A 14,893-nucleotide genomic window follows, 5' to 3' on the forward strand; every position below is an offset into this window, starting at 1 on the left:
CACTGACGTTTTGTTATATGAAATCAGGGCTTCTTGCACAAGAACTATGATGCTCCCGCTCAGGAATAAGCCCGTTTGCGCAACTGTTCTTGCTCAAGAGGCCAGTGTAGACAGGCAACATGAATTTCTTGCACAAGAAAGCCTGATGGTTAAAATGGCCATCGGAGCTTTCTTGCACAAGAGAGCGTCTACACTGGCATGGATGTTCTTGTGCAAAGGCACATGCCCGTGGAGATGCTCACTTCTGGAAGCGTTTTTGCACAAGAACGCTTCTGCAAAGGAGTTCTTGTGCAAAATCATGTCAATGTCGACAGCCCAGTTGAGCTGAATCAGCGAAGAAGGACTTCTCATGCGTTACTTAGAGACACTTCTGTTCTGCAGCCAGTGAAATGCTCCAAGAGCAGCTGAGGCCTAGTGGCTCTTGGGCCACGAAGAGGGAATTTTCAGAAGTACATGAGCGACTTGAAAGACACTGGAACTTGTGGGCCTGAGCCCTTTAGAGGCTGCTGAACGTTACCTGCTTCCAGAGGGCTGAGTGGCCAGAGCTCCTCCCGCTCTCCTGGGCAAAGATGCGACCTCCTCTTTTCAGAGGCCGAGAAGCTGAGTATCCCCTGCCAAAGCCCAGTTACCCGCAGAGCCCGCCACGATTTGCAGGGCTCTGGCGACCCAGCGTGTGTCATGGCAGCTCAGAAGTAGCACAAGCTTCAGGGGAAAGCTCAATTTCAACCCCGGCCAGAGGCAGTGGGGCCCAGCCCAGACCCACGGGTTCCACTCGGCCCCACACGTTTAAGTGGCTCTCGGCCCATTTCCATCTCCGTTTATCGTGGCCACTGCACTAGGAAAGCCCCCGTCCACGCCTGGACTCATTACAAAGTGCCGCTTACGTCTCTCCTCTGCTGCCCACAGGCTGCAAAGGACACTGCTTCGGGGCCTCTAACGGCCAGCAGGGTTACAGTGGTGGGGGGAGACCAGGAGGTGGCTGCTGCTGACCGAATCAGAAGACAGATGCCCAGCGACCCCCCTCTCTGCTGTAGAATGCATTGTCCTACATACCCCCGGGGAGTCTCAATCCAGCCCTGCCTCCTGTAGCAGCGTAGTACGGGGCGGTCTCCTGAGATCCTGTCGAGAGCAGCCCCCCTGCACAGCAGGCCTCAGGCAAGTGTGTGGGACCTCTCAACCCTAGCAGCCCCAGATCAGCTGTCCAGGATGGCTGAACACAGGGAAAGGCCTTTATTCAACATGGTAACAAACTAGATACAGGGGTGCAACTGACCCTTCCCAGCCCCATCCGGCAGAGCGCGCCAGCAAGAGCTGGGGTCATTCAGATTCCCTCCCCTCCATGCATTGCCATCAAAATTACCACAGCCAGGTCTTGCGGGGGCCAGCTGGGCCTGTCACCGCCCTACAGAAGCCTCACCCCAAAACCAGCGACTGCTTGGCTAGGGGGGCGTGGCCGGGAGGCTGTTTCAATACACATCACAGCCCCATCTGTTCAGTGCCAGGAAGACTCCGCACAGAAGGAGCAGGGCCTGGCCCCAGGCAGCGCCAGGAACCCTGCAGTACATGGGGGAGACTTGGCTGCAACGGGAGGGGCTTGGGGAAAGGGGCAGGGCTCAGTTGATAGTCAGGACGTCGCTCTGGATCTCGTGACTCAGCTGGGTCTGCAGGTCGCTCAGTTTCTTCTTCAAGCCAGAGAGCGCAGACAGAACGATGGTCTCCGGCCGCAGGGAGCCGCAGGACTCCACGTTGTAATAAAACCTGCGGGCACGAGAGGAAACGGAGATTCTCTGCATCAGGGCCGTGTACCGGAGGGGAGAGTCTCTGCAAAGTGTTTCCACCCTCTTACGTGTCGTGGCAGGGCGATCTCACTGGGAGTCAGAGCTGGCCCAGGCACACGCAAGCATACAGGCGCTCAGAGCGCTTTCCCTAGGAACGCCTGTGTCTGCGCACGGTCGCCACGCAGCTCGCTCACCCAGCGCCTGGCGCACCAGGGCTCACGTCTGCCTGGGACCACGGCGACTTTGGCCTCACAAATCGCTCCCTGTCATTTCAGCAGTGACAATGGGGATCGCAGCGTGTCGCCGGCCCTCTGCACTGATGGGTCCTACACACCTCGGCCTGGCCTGAGAAGGGTTAATGAGCCTCTGGGGGCTTAATCCGCCCCGTCAGCCGAGAGGAGGCTGGGACAGATCACAGACCCCGTGCGCTCGCTCCTGAGGGCCAGGCCAGGCCAGGGGAAAGCAGGCCTGGCGCAGGACTCCTGGGTTGATGTGGGTACCTGTGGCAGTTGTGTCTATTGTCCTGCCTGGGAGCAGCTCGGGGTCTGAGGCAGATCACTGTGGTTGGGGGATCGCGGCAGCGGATACTCCTCCTGCGCCTCGTCCCTCCCCACCCCCTCAGGAGAGGAGGCCACCCACAATGGTCCCGCCCAGCTGCAGCGTGGAAGGCCTCCTGAGACAGGCTCACCGGATCCCAGTGCTGATAGCTCATAGGCAGGCCTGCTGGCCGGGGGAGGGTGGCAAAGGGGACAACTGCCCTGGGGCTCCCAGGTGCTGATGTGCTCTTGGTGCAGCAGCAGCAGCCCAGCCCCTTTAAATACTCCATGGAGCACCACGTGGCGCGCTCCGGGCAGCCCGGCACGTCTGTTGGCCACGCTCTCTGGAGGGAGAGGTCAGCCAGTCCTGGCTGCTGTTTGGCTACTCCACCAACTGGCCCCAACCCAGGAAACAGCAGCTCCCAAGTCAGGCGACTTGTCTGCAAATCAATGAACCCCTCCCAAGGGCCAGACTGGATACGGAGGCACTGCCAGGTGACCTCTGGAAACGCCCCCTGCTCCTAGCACTGCAGCAGCCAGCTGGCTTCTTACCGCTCTGGCTTTCCATTGGGGTCATACGGCGCCTGGGCCTCGTCTTCGTCAATTTCAGAGTATTCGCTCTTGGGCCTAGAATCAAGCACAGCAATTAAGGTCAGTGCGAGAACCCGCCACTGCATTTTGGGTGGCAGTTTGGCCCCCAAACCTGTACGCAAGTGGTCACATTCACATTCTGGAGTCTGGTTTGTCCTGCGGACCCCCAGGTTTAACCTCACTTCCAAACGACTTGCTTACAAAACCAGACAAATATACAAAGGTGTCCTAGCACAGTATTACCAAAAAACTGCTTCCTTGTATTTTTACCATCATTGGAAAATCAGTTGGAACACACACTGAGATGTAGGTGCACGGTGTCTCTCACAGAGCAGTATAAACACGTCACTGTAGGAAATTGTAGCTTGTACTGACTCTGCTAGAGGTTCTTCTGTAGCCTGTTTGTCAGACTGAGCAATTATCTAGATAAACGGATGAAGATCTCTGCTTACTCCCCCGGCTAAGAACCACTGCCGTGCGTCTTTCCCGACCTGGGGGACACGCCTGCCCGTAGAGAAGGCAGTGGTCCCTAGAAGCCATGCATTTGAATCTATCCTGATCAGCCGCACAAACGCCGCCCAGCTGATTAGCAGAGTGCCCAGGGCTGGGTTTTAGTTCTACTGGTGGTGCACATTCACACACGCCTTGAGGCACATAAAATGTATTCTGCACCTGGATGAAAAAGACTAGAGGACATCTTAGCACAGGAGAGGACTCAGACTCATAGACTTTAAGGTCAGAAGGGACCATTATGATCATCTAGTCTGACCCCCTGCACAGTGCAAGCCACAGAATCTCGCCCACCCCTCTTAGAATAATCCTCTCACCTATGTCTCAGATATTGAAGCCTTCAAATACTTTGAAAGCCCCAACATGCAGAGAGTCCTTCAGCTGTGATCTGTGCCCAATGCTACAGAGGAAGGCGAAAAACCTCCAGGGCCTCTGCCAATCTACCCTGGAGGAAAATTCCTTCCTGACCCCAAATATGGCGATCAGCTAAACCCTGAGCATGTGACTCAAGAGAACAGGGAAAGGACCCAGCTCCTATTGCGCTCAGGCGAAGTCTACACTGTGAAAAAACACCCTCCCAAGCTCAACAAGTTACCCAAGCTCCCAAGCTTTAGTGTCAGCGTGAACCAAGCTACGGTGGCAAAAGCCACACTCATGGCGCTGTTAGCTACTCCCCTTGCAGAGGTGGCTGACTAGAGCGCTCTCCCTCTGCTTGTGCCAGGGCCACACTTGCAGGTTAAAGCGCTGGCGTGGCTGCACACTCCACTGTTAAACGCAGACAGAATCTCAGCCTGCAAACAAACTACCAAGTACCCGACAGCTGTCGCATTAAGAGCCACTCCTCTGTGGGAGCAGCTCACAAGCACAGGGCAGCTGCCTGCCAACCCACGTGCCTCTTGTCCGCTCTGCTGCCACTCAGCTGGGCCTTTGACTGGCACCAGTGGTTAGTCCTGCCCTGCAGGAGCACGCAGCCTTGGCTGGGTGTGTGGGGCATGAGGCTGTCAGGAAAGGGAGCCGGGGAGAGTGTCCATTCAGAAAAACAGAAGTACTAAGATAAAAGGGACAGGAAAATGCCGACAGCAGCAGCTGTGCCAACACGAGGTTGGGTGGGAAGGGTGCCCACTGGCCAATCCACACCATGGGCAGCTCCAAAAAAATAACTGGGAAACACGACTCGGTAAATACAGACCTATTCTAGCATCGCGTGGGAGTCACTCTGCCTGGGGGAGAAGGCGTTTTCATTCCAATCCCCTTTTCAGTTGCTTACCAAATTCTCACACATTACATCGGGGACTCAAACTTGACCAGCTTTGGAAATGACGAGAAAGCAAGTTCCATCTCCAGGGCATCCCCGCTGTAAGTCGCACCGATATACAACCGTTCCACACTAAAGTCATTGATGCTTGTAGGAACAGACGTGTTCTAAGTCCTCCTATTCACCACTTTTAAGTTGTGCAAAAACCCCCCTCATTGCCCAACTGTGGGAAAAAAATCCCCACTTTAAGTTGTTTCGCTATAAGTCCAAGTTTTTTGGAACGTATCTTGGACATGTAGCGAGGACAGCCTGTAGTCTGCAGTGAATGCATGTGTTTGACTAAGAACACTCAGAACTGGTGACGCTAACGCTGTCAAATGGGGAGCACCCGGAGCAAATACTGTGGGAATGTCTCAAGCTTAATGCAGCATCGACCGCTAAAACGACCACCTTTACTGAAGGAGTGGTACAAATTCTGTGGGAATCCTAACTGTAAGCAAACCCAAGACTCATGGTTTTAATTTCTCAGCCACAGTGCTGTATTAATGGAACATTTCCCCTTGGATGCAACCATTCATGCCACTCCACCGACACGATTCTCAAACCAGAACGTACCATTCTTCCGGCTTGGGGTAGACCGTGTGTCTCAGCGCATTGTCTGGGTCGTACTCAAAGGCTACTCCTGCCGTAGGGTTCCACTTGGCATGTTCCTTGCCAAACCCCTTCTTGGCATAGGCTCGCAACCGCAGCTCCTGGCCTTTCCGTAACTTGACAATGAGGATGTCTGGGAAGCACAAACACTGCGTCAATGGGCGTGGGAGCGCAGCTGCGGAGGAGAAGTCAGCGCTCGGCTGCAGGCTTGCATGTGAGTTACGAGTGATTGGGGAACTAGCAGTGCCCAGGGAAATCTCCTCAACTGGAACTTATTTACCGTCTTAGCAGGGTTCATTCGCTCCCTGCAACTCCCGCTTAGGGATGTTAAATTTAGAGTAATAGACTAATCCAATAGTCAATGTAATTTGCATGAACTAGTCAATCAGTTGATAAGGGCACCTCTGCCTTTGCAGTATAGCAATAGCTCCAGGGCTCAAGCAGTCCCCTGCTGGCCCCATGATTTCTGTGGTGTTTCAAAGTGGCAGCGCCACATGGAGCCCCAGCTCTGAGCCCCCAGCTGACCCCGGGCTTCATGTGGCACTGCCGCTTTGAAACGCCGTGGCGAGCGTAGGCTAGGAATCCCCAGGCTGCATGCAGCGTTTCAAAGCACCAGACTCAGGGCTCCATGTGGCGCTGCTGCTTTGAAACGCCGCGTACAGCTCAGGCCAGCTGCTGCTTTGAAACACGCCCTCTTCTGCCCCTATGCTTTCTGCCGCTTTCTGATCGAGGCAGCAAGAAGGGGTGGGGGAAGCGACTAATGTCTCGACTACCGGTAAGCATCTGTTTACTGGATAGTCGACTCGTTCACATCCCTGCTCCCACCAATGGAAAGTGGAAGTTGCATGCGTGGTCGAGGGCATGATTTGGCCCTTAGATCACAGCAGATGGGGAGAAGCTGTTTTTGGATCTTCGCTGTAATACAGAGAAGAGAAAATCTCCTTTACCCCCAGGCAAACACTAACCCAAAGTTGCAGTCAATGCTGGATTCACACCTGTCTCCCTGCAACACTGGCATTTCCATATTGCCACCACTGGCTGTCTGTGCCACATCTGTAACAGCACCAGGGTTAAATGACTAGTAACTAGGGGCAAGGAGCCCAAGAGAAAAATCGGTTTCTCTCTGCAGCTCCTCTGTACCGTGTCTCACTCACCATCCTGCTCCACATAGTCATTGGGGTCGTTGTCTCTGCTCCGGGACGTCACCTGCAAAGAGCAAGACACAGATGATGTCACTCGGAGACCAACCCCTGCTCCCCACTTCCAATCCTGGGTTACCCACTAAACTGTTGCAAACAGTGTCTGCAGCAAGGGAAAGGGAGGTTACCTGTTTGGCAAAACTTTCTAATGACGAAGATCGTTAAACCTGTGAATTGGCTTCCAAATAAGACTGTGAAATTCTGTTCATTGGAGCATTTTTCAGAATAGGTTGCACAAAAACCAATCTAAGCTTCCTCAGTCGTGCTGCAGCACAGGAGGAGGGATTAGAGGACTTCTCCTGGTCCCTTCCAGCCCAACACATCTATGATTACAAACACTGGCCATCTACTGAATTTTAGTGGATCAGTTCACGACCAAGGATGTGAATTTTTAACCGGTAAACCTCACTCAAGCCTGGCCAAAGCAGCCCCTGCCTGTGGCCAGTAGTGGGAGGAGGAGCGCGCTCCAGCCCCCCTGCTTGCCTGTTTAATTGGTTAACTGGTTAAACAGCATTTAACCTGCTAACTAATTAAACTGGATTTTACATCCCTATCCTGGACCACACCTAAGCTGGTGGTTTACAGTGAGGATACAGAGCCAAGTCTTTCCAATCAGTGTTCTCATATTATAAGATGACCAAGCGGGTCAGTTTGTGAGCCAAACGTGACCCCTGTGGTACCACAACATATCACAGAGAACATAAGAACGGCCAGACTGGGTCAGACCAAAGGTCCATTCAGCCCAGTATCCTGTCTGCTGACAATGGCCAATGCCAGATGCCCCAGAGGGAGAGAACACAACAGGTAATCCTCACGTGATCCCCCCGTCACCCACCTCCACAGAAACAGAGGCCGCAGACACCATCCCTACCCATCCTAGCTAATAGCCATTGATGGACCATGAATCTATCTCGCTCCTTTTCAAACCCTGTTAAAGTCGTAGTCGTCACCACATCCTCTGGCAAGGAGTTCCACAGGTTGACTGTGCACTGAGGGAAGAAAAACTTCCTTTTGTTTCTTTTAAACCTGCTGCCCATTTAAGAGCTGCTCTATCTAATATGGAGGTTCAGCCTGCAGGCGATAGATGCAGCATGCAGTGCCTCAACACAATCAAAATAGCATGGATGCTCAGAGAACAATTCAGCACGGTATTTTTGAAGAGGAAAACATCTGTAATCTACTCCATTTTGTGAAAACCGGGGCAGCCGTCACGCTTCTCAGCTGCGGCTAGGTAGCACGGATTTATTGGTATTTTAAAGACTAGCCCCCACCAAACCCCTCTGAGCGCCTTGGACTCTCTTAGCTTCCTTCTCAGGGGCCTGACGAGCCATGGGGCAATGATGCCTCATCTGAGATACCGCTGCCACCTAGCACTGCGCAGGGCCAACAATCAAACCTGCAGGCAGCTGATTTCCTGCCAGGGTGTGGAAGGTTTTCAGACGGCCCTTCCAGTGGAACCCAATGGTGAGATGGCCGAGGAAGAACTTGGCAGTGGCTGACCAGTATCTTATACTAACCGGTATAACCCGGGGGTTGTTGGAGATGAGATCCCGGGATGTCACGTGACGAGTCTGGTCTTCATTACACCGGACATCCAGGGTAAACTCCACAGAACACTCTGGGCAGAACTCATCACATGTACAATCCTAGGGAGAGGGGTAAGAAACAGGCCCAGTCAACCAAAGCTCTGCCAATGATCCCATGTCAGATCCGACCATTCTACCGCCCTTCCCCCTGCCCTCTCAATGAGTGCTTGGCGTATCTCTTAACTCACCCTGGAATACTGCAGCTTATCCACAATGTCATCGCTGGTGAGTGGGATCAGGCCTGTGGGGACAGAACGGTTCGTTTGGGAAGGGGCGACAGGACATTTAAGCGATACCAACCTCCAGCATCTCACCATCACAAAAGGTCCCATCAACAATTAGAGACTGAAAAAACCATCTGGGTCAGTGTAACAGCATGTGCCGGTATAAGAGGGTAAAATACAGTCTGTAAGGTGGATGCACTGTTGGCTGAAATACTCCACGGAGAATAGTTAGTTGTGGTTTGATGTCAAACTAGGAAGATCTATGGGGGGGGGGGGGGGGAGGGAGGGAGATGGGGGTGTGTCCATCCGGTGTCCACCTGGGTCTGGTACTAATCAATATTTTCATGTATTGCTTCCACGGAGCAGAGAGCATCCTTCTAAAATCTGCTTGTTGCAAGCACTTTGGAAGAGAGGCTTACAATTCAGAAAGATCTTCATAAACTGGAGATTTGGGCTGAAGTCAACAAGAGAAACTCAGACTAGTGTAGCGCTCTGCACGCAGGAGGAAAAGAAATCTAACGGCCAAACATAAAATGAAGGCTCAGAGGCTGGCCAGTAGTACTACTGAAAAGGACCTGGGAATTATAGTACATCACAAATCAGCCAGCAGTGTGTTGTTGCTGCTGCGGCAAAAAAGTGACTGTCATACGGGGCTGTATTAACCAAGTGTCATATGTAAAACACGGGAGGTAACTGCGTCGCTCTGCAGCGACTGTGTCCAGTTCTGGGCCCCATGCTGGAAGAGAGTTGTGGACAAATTGGAGGGGGCCGGGAGGACAGCAACAATGCTGAAGAAAGGTTCTAGAAAACCTGACCTATGAGGAAAGGTTGAAAGAACTGGTCATGAGTAGTAGGGATGTAAAATGCCACCTAATTGGTTAACCAGTTAATATTTAACCTGTTAACTGATTAAAATGGGGGCAGGGTTAGGGTGCTCCCCTGCCATGCCTCCACCGATTAACGATTAAGGAGGAGGCTCAGCAGGTAACCATCCACATCCCTAACGATTAGTCAAGAGAAGACTGGAGGAAGGGGAAGGAAACTGACACAAATCTTCAAATGCATGAAGTTCAGTTAAGTCGGCAGCTCATAACTCCCCAGAATAGGGTAAGAGGTAATCTGCTTAGTCTGCAGCCAGGGAGATTTAGGTGAAATATTAACTTTCCTTCTAGTTAGGGCCCCTGTAATTCCAGGGTGGTTCCCTCCTGTACATTGTAGACATATGCAGGGGCCAGAATGATTTTCCTTCTTTCTTCAAGATGTTGGCTACTCACCCAATCTGTGCGCAATGAACTCGTCGTGCAGCACAGACGAGTTGGCATCTATTTGGACCCAGTCTATTGCTGTGAACAGAACAGAAACAAGTCATCAGAGCAGCAGAAAGACACCAAGTTCGTGGTGCACGTACCCCCATGATGACGCATTGTTTCCCAGAGACTGAAAAGCGCGGATGGTCTTCGCTCCCATGCACTAAACCCAATGAAAGTGCCTAACCCAGGGGTCGGCAGGCAACCTATGGCACTCGTGCCATAAGTGGCACACAAGCCAATTTAGAGTGTAACACAGCAGGTGCTCAGCCCCCCCCACAATGCATACAGAGGTTGTGTGTCGGGTGGCCGCGGCTCTGGTGGCCCCAGCTGGGGCTACAGTCAAAGGCCGCGTGTCGGGTGGCAGTAGCCCCTGCCAGGATGTGGGCTGATCCTGCCACGTTGGAGCAATCCTGCCTGTGGTGCACCAGGCCCCACAGAGCTGGAGCAGCTGCTGAGTATAAGTAGTAAATATCACCCAGCAAGGGCGATGTTCACCATTCACATCCCGATTTGGAACAGGAGTCTCATAGTTGGGCTTTACTGTTTTATATTGGGGTGCGCGCGCGCTAAGCTGGCTTTTGTTTTTAAGCCACCCACCTGGGGGCCTTTTTGTAACTTTTACAAGATTTTAAGTATGAAGTGTTATTTTTTGTACTGTATAGGAGATATAGAATATTTTTATGATATTATTTTATAATTATTTTATGATTTTTTTATTGTTTTAGTTGCTGTATTATTGAGAAAGGGATTCAGGGGGGTTATTTTCGGTTTCTCTTTTTATCTTTACTTATTTTATGTTTAAAAAAAAAGGAACTGTGAAAGCATCACAGGAGAAGCCGGAGCCAGAGCGGAGCCCAGGGCAGGAGACCAAGCAGGATGCGAGGTGGAAAGGGCCCCTCCCAAGACAGGGGTGTGGCCCAGAGCAGGAGGGTTAAATCTCTGCACACCACTTAGGCTGCCGACCTCTGGACTAAACGTTCGAGGCGCAGGTAGGTGAGCAGCCCCCCGCCCTCAGATATGAAGAGCACGGGCAGCCTGGCGCAGGTGAGACTAGCTGGGAGCGCAAGGAACAGTGCTAAGGGCAGCAGATGGAGGCTAAGGACCTGCCTGCAGGCCACTTAGGCGAGTGAGTCCCAGCTCAAGTAGCACGTGCGCTAAAAGCCACAGTGTGGCCACGGCAGCACAGCTGACAACGGTCTTAGTCCAAGCGAGCGGTTGGGACTGCACTCAGCTGGCTGAGCCACAGCCTCTGCCACGGCGTCCACGCTGCTATTTTCAGCGTGGTCACTCAAGCAGAGCTGCCCACCCGAGGGGGATCCTCCTCCTAACTGCTGTACAGATGTTCCCCTACGGGATTTTCTTCATACACAGACAGCAAAAGCCAAAGTGAGGGGAAAATACCTATTATGGGAACTTCAGCTATAAACACTCTTCGGATGGAGTTTGCGACCCTGGAACAGAGGAGAAAAGGCAGCATTGAGACACTGAGACACACAAGCAGTGAACTTCCAAACGCTTTTAATCCCATGCAAGAGCGAGCGAGCCCTGAGCAGGTACCCTGAGCTCAGCTAACACAAGCTATACTCAAAGCAGAGCTTACTGCGAGGACAGGGAGTCTCTTCCTCTCTACTCTGATATCACAGCCACCATCATAGTATCTGAGGGTGTGTCTACACCAGGCCTGAGCGCCTTAAGATGCGAGGTTTCCTCTAACTAGACATGGCCAAAGTGTAACCTGCCATGCCCAATACCTGCTGCCAGGGCCGTCTTCATTCCCCAATCCACTACAACTAGATTTGTTTGCTCCTGCTTTATTGATCGAGCAAACCTGCGCCTAATGCTACTGCCCTTCACGAATAGCTGGCAGCCTATGAACACAGCCCCGAGCCTGACCACTCATGATAAGCGGTTCAATTGTATGGTCTCCAGTGCCCCCACGACGAGCCACCCCAGGTTACCGTGACTGCTGAATTCTCACACCAGCCTAGACTGAGCATGCGCTGTCACAACAGCGCAGCCCCTTGCACTTGGCAATTCTGTACCAGGCCTTGGGAGCGTGTCGGACTCTAGTGGGGCAGGCTGAACATTGGCCGAAATTAAAAATGGAGAGTATTAAATGAAATATGAAAATGTCTGTTCCCTCGCTCTCACCATAGAGAGGCCATTTATTTTACCTTTCCCTGATATTGTCACCATACCGATAATGAAAAATGCATCACAGATTTTTCTTTGTCTGGAGGGGGAAGATGCTAGAGGTTTTGGCAGCCAGGAAGGGATAGCTGGTGTTTTTGGCACTTCGGAAGGCATGGGAGGCCGTCTGGGTTTGCTGGATAAGCTAACTGTTTTTGCTAAAACAAATCAGCTAAACGTGGCTACACAACACCGTTTTCAAATTCTGAAATGTGGGGTAACAGCCTCCCGAAATAAACGGGGCAGTTCACGCCTCTCAGAGTAGGATTTCAAACTCTGCGAATTAGCACAGACAGCAACAGCTTAGATTAGGGATGTTAAATTTAGTTTAATCAACTACTCGACTAGTCGATAAAGGAGGCAGCCACAGCGGGGTTAGCTCCCAACCCCAGGAACGAACCCCGCTGTGGCGCTGCCTTTTAAATATATTCAGAGCTAGCGGGCTCTCAATACGTTTAAAAGGCTGGAGCGCAGTGGGAGGACCTGGCATGAGCCGGCAATCAGCTGCCCGAGCTCACGTGGGTCCCCCCTGCTGCGCTTCTGATTTTTAAATGTATTTAGAAAGCAGAGGCGCAGCGTATGGGACCTGGGGCGAGCTGATTCCCAGTCCCCACTACGCCCCTGCCTCCCGCGGAAATGCTGCTAAGGGAAGCGGCTTTTAAGCTGGCTCCCCCCAGCACCGGTTCCCCCTCCTTGCTGCCTTTTGCTTACCAGATAGTCGGCTCGTTGCTTACATCCCTAGGTTGGATCACATTTGTGTCCCGTATTTAAGTGGCAGGGGCAACAGGTTTGTAGAAATGTTGGTGGTGTGCAGAATGCCTAAAGCCCGCACTCCCTCCCCTCTCCAAACCTGCCTAAGGGAGGGTGTGGGTGAGAAGAGGTGCAGGCTCTGGGCTGTCAGTCTGGGTGCAAGAGGGGGTGAGGGTGCTCTGGGAGCCAGTTCGGGGTAGGAGAGGGTCTGGGGTGCTGGCTCTGGGACGGAGTCTGTATCCTGTAAGGGTTCAGGACGGGTGCAGGCTCTGGGAGTGAAGGGGTGTGTGTGGGTGCAAGCTCTGAAGGGAGTTTGGGTTTTGAAGTGGGTTCAGGAGGAGGGGAGGGGGACACAGTTCTTTCCTGGGGCACCCCCCTCTGAAGGCAGGGGTAGGAGTGGAGATTTCCATGTGCTGCTGCCCACAGACACGGCCCTGCAGATTCCATTGACTGCTGGGGAGCTTGGGGCAGTGCACGGAGTACCCTCACCTACGGGCTGCAGGGACATGCCAGCACCCAGGCAGAGCAAGCAGGTAGGAAGCTGCTCCAGCCTCACAGCGTTGTGGGTGGTGGGGGCTTCCGGGCCCTTTAAATTGTCCTGGTGCAGCAGGCAGGGGGTCAGGGAACACTCCAGGGTGGAAGGTGGGGCTGGGCAAGAGACCTGGCCCCGAACTTCACTGGAGCAGGGCCCTTGGGCAAGGAATATTCCCGGAGCCCAGGCCCCTGTTAAGGGTCCTTCCCAAACCAGGAAGCTGCTGTATTTTTCAGACAGGAAACAGACTCTGGAGTACAACTCTGGGGCCAACGCGGCAATGGCAAAATGAGGAGCGCACGGAGCCCTGAGCCCAGGATCCTGGGAAAGATGTGAAACATACTTGTGAACCAGCCCTTCAAGCCAGGGCAGAGCCCCTGGGCCAGGGCGGGATTAAGGGGAATTTCCGTGTCTCTCCCCAGGCAAGGAAATAAAACTAAAACACCAAGACCCCAAGTAGCAGGCCCAATCTATGGCCCTGCACGGGGGGACTGCGGCCTGACACCCCCCCCAGCGTGGGAGGCTTCCTCTTCCCCCCCCCAGGCATCCTGCAGCTGATCGCCCGCCCCAGCATCACCCTACCACAGCACTGGGGGGAGCGGGCACCATGCCCCGGGGGGGGGAGGGAAGGGGGCACCGTGCCCCCGGGGGGGGGAGGGGAGCGGGCACCATGCCCCGGGGGGGGGGAGGGAAGGGGGCACCGTGCCCCGGGGGGGGGGGGAGGGAAGGGGGCACCGTGCCCCGGGGGGGGGGGGAGGGAAGGGGGCACCGTGCCCCGGGGGGGGGGGGGAGGGAAGGGGGCACCGTGCCCCGGGGGGGTAACGCCCCTCTGCGAGGGGAAGGGAGGATCCCCGGCAGCTTAGAGCGGGGGACAGGACCTCAAGGGGCGGGGCAGCCCATTGCCAGGTCCTGGGGGGAGCGCCCAGAGCCCCTTTCAGCTCCGGGGCACAGGGTCGGGCCTCCCCCCCGGCTGCTCCATGAGGCGCGGCCCCCCCCACAACCCTCCCGCCGTCCCCAGCGCCCCCGCAGCCCCCCCCCGCTCACGCCAGGTCCGTGTTCTCGATGATGAACTTGACGTTCTCGTCCGTGAGCTCGGTGATGCGCACCGTGGGCTGGTTGGCGTACGGCATGGCGGGCCCGGGCCGCCTCAGCCCCGCCCCCTCCGAGCGCCGCTTCGCCCCGCCCCTCCTCACAGCCACCGCCCCGCCCCCTTCCCCGAGCGCCGCTTCGCCCCGCCCTCACAGCCACCGCCCCGCCCCCTTCTCCGAGCGCCGCTTCGCCCCGCCCCGCCCCCTCCTCAGAGCCACCGCTCTGCCCCTCCCAACGTCACTTCCTCAGAGCGCCGCCCCGCGTGCAGAGCCGAGCCGCAGCGAGGCCCGGCACGTTCCCCTCCGCCGGCTGCGCTCTCGCCTCTGGTCCCGGCCCTGGGGCTGAGCGCCGCCCGCTTGGCCCAGGCCGGGCCCCTGGTGCACCGCACCGGGCCCAGTGCGGACAGGACTCCAGTTCTGCACCGAATCGCTTCTAACTGCCCCAGCCCCGCAGGGCAGAGCGCTGCCGGCTCCCATCGCACCCGGGCAGGGCCCCCCGGACAGCGCACCGGGCCCCCCCAGCCTTCCACCAGCACCACGGGCCCGGCCTGTCGGGGGGGGGGGGGGGCACTTCCTGGAAACGTTATTTCCACCAGTGGTGTGAAAACGCGATGGCGGGCGGGGGAGGCGCACATGGCCCATAGGTGTTGGGGGGGGGGTGCAAGTGAAAAATGCCCAGAGGCACTGGGTTAA

General features: G+C 54.9%; 1 protein-coding gene across 1 annotated transcript; it reads right to left on the reverse strand.

Moving 5' to 3' along the window:
* Positions 1 to 1,215: 1,215 nt before the first annotated feature.
* POLR2C (RNA polymerase II subunit C) lies at positions 1,216 to 14,315 on the reverse strand. The gene is made up of 9 exons (XM_075940424.2): positions 14,157 to 14,315; positions 11,042 to 11,091; positions 9,605 to 9,673; positions 8,295 to 8,347; positions 8,038 to 8,166; positions 6,476 to 6,527; positions 5,286 to 5,454; positions 2,867 to 2,941; positions 1,216 to 1,758 (listed from the first exon to the last, which is right to left on the reverse strand). Exons 1-9 carry the CDS (start codon positions 14,240 to 14,242, stop codon positions 1,614 to 1,616), a joined length of 828 nt encoding a protein of 275 aa, XP_075796539.1. The 5' UTR covers positions 14,243 to 14,315; the 3' UTR covers positions 1,216 to 1,613.
* Between the last annotated feature and the right edge of the window lie 578 nt (positions 14,316 to 14,893).

Source organism: Pelodiscus sinensis, chromosome 12 (assembly GCF_052426305.1).
Source record: "Pelodiscus sinensis isolate ZL-2025 chromosome 12, ASM5242630v1, whole genome shotgun sequence".
NCBI lineage: Eukaryota > Metazoa > Chordata > Testudines > Trionychidae > Pelodiscus > Pelodiscus sinensis.